Source organism: Gavia stellata, chromosome 7 (genome assembly GCF_030936135.1).
Source record: "Gavia stellata isolate bGavSte3 chromosome 7, bGavSte3.hap2, whole genome shotgun sequence".
Classification (NCBI taxonomy): Eukaryota; Metazoa; Chordata; class Aves; order Gaviiformes; family Gaviidae; genus Gavia; species Gavia stellata.
The window spans coordinates 7,809,712-7,823,860 of NC_082600.1; the positions used below are offsets into that span (position 1 = coordinate 7,809,712).

Here is a 14,149-nt window from a genome sequence, read left to right on the forward strand (position 1 = left end):
TCTTTGATTTAGAGAAGGGGTGGGAGGGGGGGAAGTAAAATAGTTTCAGGTGCTACTGTCTGTGCATAGTATCTTGCACATGGAGACCCTGTTCTGTTGGTCCTTAGGCAATACCATGATAAAAAAAACACAATACAAACACCTGCACTTGGACCCACCTGCCAAGTTCTGTAGCTTTACACTCCCTTTTCTATAACTTAAAAATAGGAAAGAGGAGGCGGGTTTTTTGCTGTGCTTTGGTTGCTGTGTTGAGAGAGACGTACAAACAGCACGAGCTGCCAAAACGAAGGAGACAGTGAAACTGTCCTTATGTACTGGGCTGTTGCATGCACAGACAGGTTGGGGGAGGAAGGAGAAAACCCTTGCCTTGCCTTGCCTTCTCTGGTGCATTTAGTGTTCCTTCTGCCATAGTAGTGAGCTAAAATATTTTCATAAAGAAGCGTACTTCTTGAGTTGATGTCCCAGTAAGTTCTGAATTTCAGGCCTAGTGTGCTAAAAGGTTTGATCTTTCCCTTTCCAGGTAAATTGTGTTTAACTGTGCTTGGTTTTCTAACTAGAGGGATTCTGGAGCAGGAAAATGTCCAAGTAAATTCAAGGTTTGCTCTTTAATGTTGGCAGCTGCTGTGCAAGATGTATTTTGAAACTGTAGTTCTACTTCTGTTAACAAAAAAAGAAATTGCTCTAATTTTTTTTAATTGTAAGATACAATTGCATTTGTTTTGCACTTTCTAATCTTGAAAACAGAAGCTGGGTAAAACTGGTTGGCTCTAGCCAGCTCTGCCTCTGAGTACTGGAACCAGTTTAGTTGGGGTAGGTCAGCAGGGTGAAAGTTTTGAGATCCCTCGCAACCATGTCAGTATTGTTTCGTTTAACTTGTTTCGCTTTTGTGCTGGGTTTGTGAAGGTACAATACAGCTTAGCCCTTAATGTACAAGTGTTTCAGCTTCAATATAGCAAAGCTATAAATAGACAGCCCCTTGACTCCCCAGAAGTAGGAAACGACTGCAGCAGGTGGTGTCCGCTGCTAGAAATTAGCACATTATTAGTACCCAAGTACTTTTTTTAAAATTGTCTTTCTTGTTGTGTGTTCTTCCTTTATTAAATGTCAACTGACTGGTCAGCAAGTGTCTTGTTAAAATATAAAATCTTCATTAAGACAAAGAAATAAAACCAGAAAGTTATTTTGGTTTATTTCTGTGTGGCCTCTGTGTGAAATGTATTTTATGTGCAATTTTAAAAGTAGTAACAGAAGGCACAGGAGAGCTGCGTAATGCTGGTCACTGGTTAAAATGGTGTTTTGATTCTTTCAGCTGTGTTGGGCTGGAGTTTAGCTCAGGTTTGTTATAGCAGTTCCTCCATGGTAGTATTGGTAGATGCTTGGAGGGCTCTGGGCAAGATTTGTATCCCTGCTTGTGCTGAATAGTACTTTGCACTGTGAATGGCATCAAGAAAATAAACAGGGCTTTTTGTGCAGCAAGGTAGTGCTCAGAGTAAATAAGGATATTGCAGTCTGGTCCATGCGAAATGAGTTTGGTGTCAATAAACAAGCTTCCACTTGACACAAAACCGATCATTGTGTTTGGATTAACTTTCAGCCTAAGCAAAGAGGCCGAGTTGTTTGGGCAGGGAGAATAAATGCATTTGCGCTGCTGAGATTGTTTCCTTTCAGCCATGGTGGAGAGCCCTTGCCTCCTTGCCGCTGTTGGGTGCTGAAGAAATAGTGAAATCAAGGGGAGATGCGCTGTGTATTTATAGTGTGTGTGCATAAACAACAAAAAAGGGGCACAATCCTATGTTTCAGTCACTGTTTAACATTTATTTGCCTTTATACCCCTTCCTTTCTCCTGCAGATGCGAGAGCTGTGTGGAACTGCTGTTTGTGAGAGGGGCTGGGAATTGCCAGGAGTGTGATACCCCCCTGCGGAAGAGTAACTTCAGGGTACAGCTCTTTGAGGATCCTGCTGTCGACAAGGAAGTGGAAATTCGGAAGAAAGTGCTGAAAATGTGAGTGTCACAAGTTAAATAACAGAAGGTGGATGTTTTTAATGGATTGCTGTTTTAAAAAATTGACTTATTCCTCCAGAAGTACAGAGGAGTTTTTAAGTGACAACCCATAAAAGTTGACTCCATCTAACATGGAGGGATTTCGGAGAATCTGTTTTTATGCAACAACTGAGGACTGAATTCTCAACTTAGCCTTGAGGGATTCCTGTTTAGCATTAGAAAATGTTGGGTGTTTCTATGTGGCCTCCTTAGGCAAAGACTTGCATCCTAAATGGAGATGATTAGATATTGAGGACTACAGCTGCTTTCTCTTTGAGGGGGTGAACATAGGAGTGGGGCAAGAAACAGGACCTTGATTGTTTTGTTCCCTGGGGACCTGTTCTGAGAGTTGAAGGCCAGTTCCCTTCAAAATGAAAATGGACAAAAGAGAATCTATGTTCACATTGTTTTCTACTTCACGCAGCAATTGTTAGTGGAAATGCTTCCTTTTACAAGCCTTGAGTTACTAGTCTGTCATGCAGACTTGAGAGCTCTTGGAATTGAGATAAATGAGGTCTAAAACTGCATCTCACTCCTTGTGGCCAAGGAACAACATTTTTATAAGGAAAATAAGTGAGCCAGTGTTGGTAGAAGAGGGTCTGATGGAAATGTAACAAACCTGGGGAGAGTTGTGTGTGCAAAAATGAACAGACAGGTAAATTGTAAGCTTGGCGGCCTTTATCTAAGATTTAGTACAATACTAAATGAATCATATGATGTTGCTGAGATGTGGGGAAATTGCATCGTTGAATACCAAGATGCTGATGTGGAAAGTAGTAATAATTTTGATGTTTCATTATAAAGTCTACTGAAGTTAATGAAAGTCAAACTGGAGTGAAGTCGCCTTAGTTAACTAAATACAGAGTGAAGTGTAATTAAAACAGAAGACATTGTAAAATGCTTGGCCCACTTCGAATTGCCAGATTAGTTTTTAGTAGGCATAAAAAATGTCCCCAAATTGGAATTTGGCCCAAGTTCTTGGGATTAGATTCTTATACTCCTGGGTGTCATCTGTCTTGGTCCACAGAGTAGGCAGAATCTCAGCTTTATATTTTCTTGGGAATAAAGCCTGCATGTCTTGACTTTGAGAGGCTGTCCATATTCTAGCCAGTTGATCCTTCATCTTTCTGCTTTTTCCAGCTATGAAGAGTTGGATAAAGGAGTTCTGGAATGGTCTATTGATAAGAAATAAGATAATTGTGTAGCATTTTCAGTTTGCTGACATGCTTCCCTTTGTTGGCACAAAGCCAAGCTCCCCTTTCTGATAACTTCTAGAAAAGCTTTTCTTGTGGTTGTTACTATTGTCTCTGCCTTTGTTAACAGGTTTCTCGTGCTGAAGGGCTGGCTTGGAATTAGTATATCCTAGCCTCTGTGCTCCTGTTTACCTGTAACCCTGGAAAAGGAAGCAGCAAACAGTAGGCAAAGATAGTAGCGATTTATGCTGGGCTGGCTCCTTTCCTTTGAAACGAGTGCTTCTGTCTCCTTCTGAAGATTCTGTGCGTTGGTCAGTTGTGGGAGCCACAAAGCACATAGTTTATAAAACTAGGTCAATACTTCATACGCTTGCAGCAAGCGCCTTGTTGAATTGAAATTGCATCTTTGTGTTTATATAAATACTTGTTTCTCTTCTCTCAAAGATACAATAAAAGAGAGGATGACTTTCCCAGTCTAAGTGAATATAATGATTTCCTGGAAGAAATAGAAGAAATTGGTAAGCCTTAATGCTTGCATTTTTTATGTGCTGTGCTCATGAGACCGTAGGCTTTTATCTTCTGACTCAGCTGCCTATGAGAATGTCTAAGTTGAGTTTCTGTAATAGGATTTACCATAGTATCAGATGTTTATCTAATTACTTTTTTCTGTATGTTTTTAATCATATTTGTTGAACTGTAGGACATCATTAAGTAAAACATTTTATCTGCCAGAGAAAAAACATGATTCAAAGAGGAGGTAGTGCTTTATAGCTGGAAAAGAAAGGCTTGCAGGGGTTTGTTGGTGCTGTACTGGGAAAGATTAAACAAAGAGAGGAGAAATCGAAATTTTCATTATATGCCTCCATTAGCTTTATCTACCATGACAGAAGCCATATGGTGTCTTTCATCATTTTTGCTTCTGCAAGTACAGTAGTTGAAGCTGCTTTGAAGCTGATGACCTTACATACCACTGTGGTAGCATTTTATGTTGCTTTGCAGAAGGAGGTGGTTTAGGAACAGACATTGATTTCTTTCTCTTTGGATTAGTTGAAGCAGAACTTTGCCCTTTGGGAAGGGACTATGTTATCAACAGAGTTTATTTTCTTCTTAGTTAGGGTGACTTGTGATTTATGGTGGAGTGATGGATTTTGCTTAGAAAAACAAGGATGTGTTCAAAGGAGTGACTCCTAAATGGTTTGTTTCTTGGGGTTTATGAGCTTCTGAGGCTTTTCTTTTTTTGTCCTGGAGGAAGAAGAGGTGGCTTAGAACATGAAGGAGAGGCAGTGAATGTGATTTGAAGGAAAACATGGAGGTGCTACTACCCTACAGTTTTTCAAAGGAGCCCTTGCTCCTCTTTGTACTGTGGTGTTTTGTAGAAATGTATCCAGCATGCTTACTGCTGTGAGTAATGTATCATGTTTTTGTTGGCATTAGAAGGCTGAAGCTGAAGAGCTAAATCGCATGGCTGGGAAACACCAGGCACACTCATATGAGTCCAAATATCTGGAGGAGACGATGTGGGTGTAGTTCTGTTTGTGTATTTTTTTGGATGGTGTGGGGGAAGGAGGGAATGAGTAGAAAGAACGGTTGCATCTTAGCCAGAGGATCCTGGAAGAATCTGTGTGCTTATGGAAAAGAAAACTGCTTTTTATTTATGTAGTGTTAAATACAGGTTTCCTACTTACTGCTGTTATGGGGGTTTTTGGCATCTGCAACAAGGGAGTCAAAGTTTTGCCTGAAGTTGCCTGAATCCCATCAATTTCTGCAGAATGTTATGATTCTCCAGCTCTTGGGATTAGGTTGTTAAATTTCAGATGGTTCCAGAGCCTGCACTGGTAACTTGGTTTAGAAGCAGCAGAGTTCACGGCTGGTCTTCATAACCTTGTGAAGAAGAGTGAATTTGTCTGTAATTGTGCTGGTCGTGCAAACGTATAATGTAGAAGCTCAATAGATAGAGTTGTTAGGAATTGGAGTTAGTTGCCCAAAAGGGACACCTAAAATACTAAAAGGAATAGAAAGTTCGACTACCTCCTAACTTCATGTAGCAGCCAGGGTGATGAGAGGAAAGAAGGGGTGCAGTCAGAAGGCTCTTAAATGACCCCTTCGATGGTGAAAATGATGCTATACTAACTTTAGGCAGATCCAGAAGCTGCAGGGCTGGTGAGATTCAAGAACAACACCTTGGGTAACAATTCAAGCCCTGTTCTCCTTTCCCTGGTGGCAAAGCTCCTTCCACAAATCTTTCTTTCAGACTTAGTAGATTGTTCCTGTCTCCCCAAGCCCTTCCCTGCCCGCGCTCCTGGGCAGAGTTCTCCACCTGACAGTTGTCTGGTACGTAATGGTGTATGTGCACAGTGTTTTTGCTGTGCATGTTGTGTGTGGCATGGTTGAACAATGCATTAAAGGTGTTTTCAACTCTGGCTACTTCACATTTTACTGCTGAGAGTAGTTATTTCATTTTTTTTGTGTGTATGTGAATTCCCTGTTCACTTGTGCATGTGGAAAAACTAGGCTGCAAGAAGGGAAAGAAAGGGTGTAGTCATGCAGAGCAAAGTTTTGCCTTGTGGGGCCAATGTACAGCAGGCTGGTAGTAGCTGGTGGTGGTTGTTCAAGCTGCCAGGTTAGGAAGCTAGGGAGCCAGAGAACTGGATTTCTTCTCTCTCCCCCTGCCCCAAATTTCCAGTTTTAATGTGGGAGTGTCAAAGTGCAGCTTTACCCTGTTTTCTTTTTGCTGCTGAGTTTTGTTTTCTAAGTTATTGTGGGGGTTTAAATGAAGTAGTTGCTTGGCAGAGACAAAATGTAAACATCCTGTATAAGTATACTTAAAGTGACCCTGGCACAATTCAACTCTTACAGTTTTTCCAAATGTTTCAGGTAGGTCAGCTCCAACGTTTGCAGCAATTGCACTGTCTTATTCTATTGATATGATATATAACCTCACTTGAAACACATTTTCCCCCTTCATATCAGGATTGTTATACCTACAGACTTTTTCTATTTGAAGAAAAGAGTTGGGCGGTACAGCAAAAGTGTGAGAGGGGAAGGTCAAACAAACATTAGGGTAGTCACCTCTTAAGATTTCTTTTATAAAAAACACATTTTTGAAGTGGTTTAGAATGTAGCCACTAAAAAATGCTTTGGGCTAAAATGTGTTATACAAGGCTTTAAATAGAAACCACATTTAAAGCAAGTTTTCCCCAGAAGAAAAATCAGTTGAACAATTTGAGAACATTGTAAACGCAGTTTGTTGTCATTAACACTAGGAAGAAAAATAAAGTGAAAGGGTTAAAACCTGCCTTTGGGAAAAGTGTGGACAACATCTACTGGAATAAGTCAGGTCTATGCCCATAAGATGAAAGGAGCAAGGTTGAAGTTTAGAGTTGCTGCAAGTCACAATCTCTGGACATCATGCAAATCTTGCTCACTCTTTCTACAAGATTTTCTTCTTCCCCCTAGATTTTCTTCTTCCCCAGAGTATCTCCGTAGCTAGTTTTTCAAAACCCGGTGTGTAAGCTGTCTAGAGCAGGGCCCGCCTCCTGGCATGTGTATACACACTGCCTGGCACCATTCTCCCGATACCTGAATGAGGCCTCTAGGCATTACCGCAACGCAATTGTTAATAGTAATTATTGCTTTTTAAAAACATCCAGTACATTCAACTTGGAAGGAGACTACTGTATTTCTGCCCTTCGGATTCCTGTATCTCATTATTCCTCTAAGACTTTATGCAATACCAGCTGCCTAGTGACTTGTCTTGCTCAGGATGTTTGTCTCACAAGTGATCTTTGGATAGAAGGGATTTTGTTATCTATGATCACTTGTGGGTTGTGTTGTTTATTGTTTTGTGGGTTTTTTTTCCCCTCTGTGTGTGTGTGCACGAGGGTGGTATTGCTGGTCCTGACAATGGAAATAACTCAACTGGAAATTGGGCGGCTTTATCAAAGATCCATTTCAGTCATCTTATCTGAACAAAGATTTCAGTACCGCACTGTTCCAGCCAAAATTATCTTTCATAGATCAATGGGGCTGAGTGATTTCAATCATTTATTACTATACTAAGGTATTTTTCTGGAAAACTATTGTCCCAATAAAAGACAACTGAGGATAAACAGAAATAATTATTAATACCAAACTAGATTTTTCTGGCTTAGCTGTGGGTTTTCTTTTGTTTCTGATAACTATTTTGTTACAATAACAGAAATATTGGTTGGAAGGGACCTGTTAAGATCTATTTCATCTTTTCTCCCCCTCACCCGCCTCCTACCCCTCTTAAAAGTACAGGGGCAGAGGTCGGCCCAGGCATCGACAGCACCAACAGAAGGTGCCGCAATAGCTTCGGACTCCCTGGCCAGACTGAGGCTGTGGTTGTGTCTCCTTTCATAGCGCTCTGCCCAAAGCAGTTGCTTTTCTGCCATTCCTGGTCTCTAGCTGGGGATTTATGAAGATGATGATCAAGAGGTTGTTTGTAGCAGGGTGGGAGGAATATTGTTTATAACAAACTAATAACTTACTAATTTAAAAACATTTAGTGGGCTCATACCAGCAATGCAGATCAAATGCTGTCATCAGAGTAATCATCTGCTGTCTTGCCGGAGGGGGAATGTTCCTAGTAGTTGAATAGCAAATATTTTAACATGGTAACATTACTGTCTCTTAAGGAAGTAGGAGGAGAAGTCTCAGAAAATTTGCAGTATCTCAGACTCAGACAGGGAGATTTTGATGGACTTAAAGTCCTGCAGTAGAGTGACATTCATTCATATTGCTGTGTCTCTAGACAAATTATTGTGCCATATAATTAAAATTTTTGTCTTATTTTCTTTCTTCTTTTAGAACTAGGAAAATATTTTTCCATTTGTTGTAGAATTGCATAATGAATGTTGTTTTGAAAAGCAGCGAAAATCTCCCTGTAGAGGCTGACTTTCAGAAGTAGGGAGTTTTACCTAAATAGAATGAAATGTTTCAGAAAAACACAATAGCCTTCCTGTTATACTTCAACAGATGTCTCAAGGCAAGTCATTTTATAAACCAACCAATGTGAGATGGATAAGTAGATAAATAATTGTTGCATACAAAACAGCTTCTGTTTCTTTTCCCTGAAGGGTTTCAGGCCTCTTATATCGGCTTATGCTATATTTCAACATGGACAAAAATAAGTCTGGCTTCTCTTTGAAAGTTTTTCAAACTGGCCATCTGCTTTGCCAGTCATATTCAGATCTATACCAATATTTTTTCAGGGTAGGTGCAGCATATGAGTTAGGTTTTTTAACTCTTTCTGTTTTTTCTAGTTTTATAACTTGTTTTGTTGTATTTTTTAAAAAGGGAACATTTGGAAGAATTATATTTAAAATAAATTTCTGGCAAAACTCAAACCAGACCAAATAAAAGAAACTACTGCGTAGTCCTAGCTATGTAAAAGGTAAGATGTTGAGTATTAGTGACTGTATTCTTTGATTTGATACTTGTAGGTTTTTAAATGCCAAGTAACTTGTGGAGGGGACAAAGGAGAAGAGAAAGTAATAATCTCTTCATTATTTTTTGTGGTCTAGTGCCCCTTACAAAATGGAATTGTCAACTGTAATTGCGAGAATACAATGGCAAGAACTTGTATTCTCTGTATATTGATGAAAAGATGTTTGAAGCTCATGAAAAATATATTAGAAAATATGTTGGAGGATATTTCGGCTGGCAATGTCAAAGAGCATAGCTTGTTTTGCTGCCAGGGTGTTTATTGTAGGAGGGAAGATACTATTTTCATTTATTGAAGGACAACTATTGGCACTGATGTTGGTACAGAGAGATCCAGGTCTTAACACTATTGCAACAAAATGTAGCTCTTCAGTATTTTAAGTCTTGAAATGTGGACAACTTAGTGTTGAGCAGCAGATGGTTAGTACCAAGGTAATGTTCCTCTTCAAAGACTATGAATCAATATTCAGTGGGAGAAATCTGCTTTGGCCTTTGAGGGTGCTGAAAATAAGAATCTTTCTGATCGCTGGTGTCCTACCGTATCATCAAGTGGCAGAGTAGAGCAAGACTGACAGAGCAGAATCAGCATAGTATAAGCAGATCTGACCCTTGAGAGGGTTTTACCTGTGGTTTGGTTCCAGCCACATCAGGAAGACAAAAGGGGAAATAAACCATCTTTCACCTTGCTGCGAGCAGAGCAGCGGGTGTTTAAGGTGGCTATGCAGGTGGATATTGAAGATTTTTTAAACACTGATGCAGAAACATATCTCTCACATGGAACTATTACTTCATATCAAGTAGCAAAATAAACCTGCTTTTGTAAGTAGTTCTAAATGAAGGCAGGCATTTGCATATGCCTAAAATTTGCCTGCTTGCCCCAGTATGAGTTTTAAATCTTACGGTTTTTGTTCTACAAACCTAGGTTGTGACTAGTTGAGCCTATGAAAGATAACCGAGGAAGGAGGAAGAAAAAAAATAACGCTGAATGTTTCAAGCAGCAATAGTTGCAAAACCTAGATCATCAGCTTATTGCTGGATTATTTTTAGAGCAATAACAAAGATGTTCAGGAGCCTAAAGGCATTTGGCATCTCATCTTGCTCCTCCTTTTGCACCTGAAGGTGACATCTGGGCATCCTGCTAGCACAGCATGTCTCATATGCTATTTCTTTCTTGTGTTGTCATTGAAGAGTTTAGAGAGCTGGTGTGTGGATTTAAGTTGTAGGAAGTGCTGACATTCCCATGCAGCTGCTGTCATTGCAGAGCCCTGGTCTGATTGTATGCCAGCATTTTCACATGACAATTCTCCTCTACCGTAATACTCAAATATTAAGCTGCTTGTCAGCCGGGAACTGTAGGCTGGAAATTTGGAGGTCAAATCTCCATTAAAATACTAAAAATCTAGACTAAACTGATGTGTTTTACTAAGGAAATGGTGCTACAACCAGAAAGTGTATGTTTGTCACAATATGAAATAGGAAAATGTTGTTACGCAGAGAGGGAAAACCCCAGAACATTTGAAATTGGGTAACTTGCTTCCAAGAACCAAGGAGCTGAACTCGGAACGGCTTGATTAGGTTATAGCAGTGCCCAGAGGTTCCATCTGAGATGAGATCAAGACTACAGAGATAGATGCTGCATATAGCTATAGTACAGAGATACAGCAGATGATCTATAGGAGAAAGGAAGCTTTATTCCCCTACTTCTGCTTTTTACTGGTGGGAGACCTCCAGTATAGAGGCCCAGTGATCTGCCCAGGAACAGTAGCAAAGTTGGAAATTGAACTTGGGTATTGATTCCCAATCAAATGCTTAAACCACAAAACCAGCCTCCATCTCAATCACTTCTGAAGTGAGGATGATGGGGTGGGGGTGGAAGAGTTCAGCTGATTTAGGAGCCAGGCTGAATTAAAATGTCAGTCCTCTTGATATTGCTCATTATTTGGAAAAGAAGGGAAAAAAATAAAAACAGCATTTAGTTTGTTTGCTTAAAGTTAGGAATTTCTTCAGCTGTATCTTGCCTAGCCCTTTTTTTGTTGCAGTTCAAGGAAGGACCGAATGCTTCTGATTGATAGGAGTAAGATGATGTGGTGGTTCAGTAATCCTGGAAGGAGAGTATTCCTATTACCATCTGTACACTTTTATTACTTCCCTTGTACCATCTCTGGCACTTGTCCGGCCCCTTTGTTGAGCCAGTTCAGGTTACTGGAGGGTTTCTGTTGGCACTGCAAAGCATCCAGGGAGTCCTGGAGTCAGAGCAGGGGTAAGGGCTAGACCTGTGCCTGGGAGAGGGACATAAGTGCAGGACTGCCCCTTTTTGGCAGTAGTGAGCTGCTGTACAGCTGGGTTTGTAGAACTGAGCTGTATCCCACAACTCCAGCATTTTGGACCTTCCCCCTGCCCCCATTTGCTTCCTGCTTTGATTTTTTTTTTTCTGTTTCCTTTGCTGCTCTCAACTGGTTTGCCAGTCTAGGCTGTTTATGGTTTGGTTTACCCAGAATCCTCCTAAAAGCTCGTTTCTGCCATGTTACCTGTGGAGAGGATGAAAGAAAAGATATAATCTACCAAATTGAGATGTGTTCTATCCTGATGAGTAACAGCAGACTTCATGCTTCTTCCTTCTGTTTCTCTCTAGCAGCCTTACTTATATAAATGACTTGGCAGTGGTGCATGTGCTCAGGGTTCATCTGGCCCTAGTTGCTTAAGAACCTAGGAAGAGAGAACCACACCAAAATCTTCAAGTCCCATGCTGGCGTTTCCACTAGAACCTCCTTCCCTTCCTCAGGGTTTGACTTACCACAATCATTATGCTGTTTTCTTGCGAAGGATTTAGCAATGGCAGTGCAAATTTCTCTGCTGCTCTTGTAAATTTACTGTAGCCACGTGACAAAGCTCTTCCAGGCTTTGAGTGCTGTACATTATCAGTCTTCAATAGCTTTAAGGCCATGGGCATGAGCCCAGTGTCCACTCTGGATGGTGATCACCAAGCAACTTCCCAGTGATAATGGCTTTCAGTTGGAATTCACTTGACCCTCAATTGAACTAGTGACCTAGAGGTGAAAGGCTCAGGCATTGTATCGAATTACTAATCATCCAAACCATCTACATCTTTCAAGCTGTTGATTATAGAAACTTCAATTTCTTGAGGTATCTTCCATGCCATGTGTAGATAATTGGGAATGTTGTGCTAAACTATGGAGCTTGCTGGCCGATCCTGCTTGCTCATAATTATGTGAGATAGTCTTCTACTATTGAGAGACATCAAAAGAATGTCATTTAACCTATTAATCTGGATGCATCTGCAGATTCCTCAAAATAAAGGTAATTGTACATTGGTGACTTAAGTTATCAAATGATGTGAATTTTTTGTGTACCTGAGAATTCAATAGTCTCCGTAGTCTTTGTGCATTAGATAATCTTATGAAATTGAATGTCTTCATTTCTAACCTTATCTTAATATGTACGTGTTTAGTCTAATTTTATAGGAATCACTGTTCTTAACTGTAACTGCTACTTGAAAAGGTCAGTGTTTTATGAATAATATTATGATTATTCATGTGTTTCATTATCAGTATCACAAAGTAGCATGCAAAATTCAAATTTTCGTCTCCTACAGATGTGTAAACCTAAAGGAACTCTGCTGGCTTCTGTTGAAGTTTGCAGTGATTTAGCAGACTGTCTTGCTTTACAGGGCATATTTAAATAAATTCTGTTATTGTGATGTTTATATCTGATGCTAGAAGGGATAGAGAACATAAGAGTAGTATTTCTTTATCATAGTAACACATGCCAACCTAATACTTTTACTTTCTGTCTTTCTAATATTTATGCAGTATTTAACTTGACCAACAATGTGGATTTGGAGAACACCAAAAGGAAAATGGAGCTGTACCAGAAGGATAACAAAGAAGTCATTCAGAAAAATAAGATAAAACTGGTTAGTTAACTTCTCCTCTCCCTACAATTTTTATCCATTAGTTAAAGAACTAAAGTATTTTTGAAGTGGAGTACTTTGTGTAATATCTCAAAAACAACTCAAAGTTGAAGGCACTAAGCAGATTTCACTTTTATTCAAAAATGTAGTATGCTAATATTCTGCAGTACTGATATTTAGTGCTGCTTAAAGAGATTAAATTGATAGTTGAAATGCTTTATTTTGAGAAGGGCTTAAAAAGAGCAGTAAAGTCTGCATCTAATACATCACCACCGCATGTGTGCTGGCAGTGTCATTGGACAATATCCAGGAGAGACCAAGTTCATTCCTATACCAGGACAATCATTCCTTTCTCATCCAAATGAAAAAAGGAATCCAGACACAGACATTATGAAGCTCCCAGGAGAGACTTGTAAAATTGAGGGAAAGCACAGGTCTGGTTTATGCAAAATTTAAAATGAAAGACGTTGAAACAAACATTAAAACTTTTGTTCAAGAGCTGATAACAATAACATCAGGAGTATTGTATACATGATGTATATGCAAAATGTATGGTACTTTGAAGATCTATTAATTTAAAGTATGGCTCAGATATAATTTTGTTCTTTAAAAATAAACTTGCAAGCATTTCTTTCTGTAAGAGAAGGTTAATCTGGTAAATATTTTTTCAGTATAAAAATACACATTGTTATCGGTTCTTGAAGGAAAATGTCTGCCCAGAGTGTGACATAACAAGGTTTTGTGTTTGTATTCCAGTTGCACTAGGGATGTGCTTTCAAATCAGTAGGGGTGAAATCCTCACTCCCCTGAAGTCTGTGGCAAAACTCCCAGTGATTTCTTTAGCTCTAGGATTTCACAGGAGGAGATTGGAATCTGAAAAATGTTTGTTTGAACCTCTTCCTTTTAAAGGCAAGGAAATTTCCCTAGGGGTCCTTCTCTGATCTGTTATCCTGTCTCTGACACTGTGCAATATACTATGCTTCAGAGCTTGAAGAGACCTGCCAAATCTTTGGCTACATGTCTTATTTTACAATGTAGGTGCAACCTCTAGGGTCACCATAAGAATAGTGTACTTTGCCTGCAGCCCACCTTTGTTCATGTACGTGACTCGCAGACAGCCTGTGCGCTAGCTGTGTGATCATATCAAGCAGCACAGTAATACTCTGTACCCACCCAAGCCCCCCGGGCCTTCTCTTTTCTGTACTGTATGGTCTTGCTGTGCTAGAGGCTGTCTGGTGGAAGCTGGACAAGCCTGCGTGAATCCAGACTTACTGTAGATCTGGAGACATTTCTCTTTCATTTCTTTTTCAACATTTCAAACATTCAGCATTTCTTTGTCAACAATTGAAACATAATAATAGATTTGACGCAGTTGCCATTACAAAAACTGCATGATCTTGCCCATAAATTTACCCCTCTCCAGAAAGTTGAAAGGGTGCTTTCTCTCTCTAGCTTTTTTTGGCAGGTTTTGGAATGTCTTTACTCCTTAAATGGTAAAAAGTGTCCTAATTTCTCGCC

General features: G+C 39.8%; 1 protein-coding gene across 2 annotated transcripts in view; it reads left to right on the top strand.

The window, feature by feature from the left end:
* The window catches only part of MNAT1 (MNAT1 component of CDK activating kinase), a 128,399-nt gene that overhangs the window by 36,871 nt on the left and 77,379 nt on the right, over positions 1 to 14,149 (top strand). For both annotated transcript variants that reach the window (XM_059819637.1, XM_059819638.1), the window contains exons 2-4: positions 1,850 to 2,002; positions 3,679 to 3,752; positions 12,531 to 12,634. In XM_059819637.1, the coding sequence (XP_059675620.1) occupies positions 1,850 to 2,002; positions 3,679 to 3,752; positions 12,531 to 12,634 (331 nt within the window). The remainder of the gene's footprint in view (positions 1 to 1,849; positions 2,003 to 3,678; positions 3,753 to 12,530; positions 12,635 to 14,149) is intronic.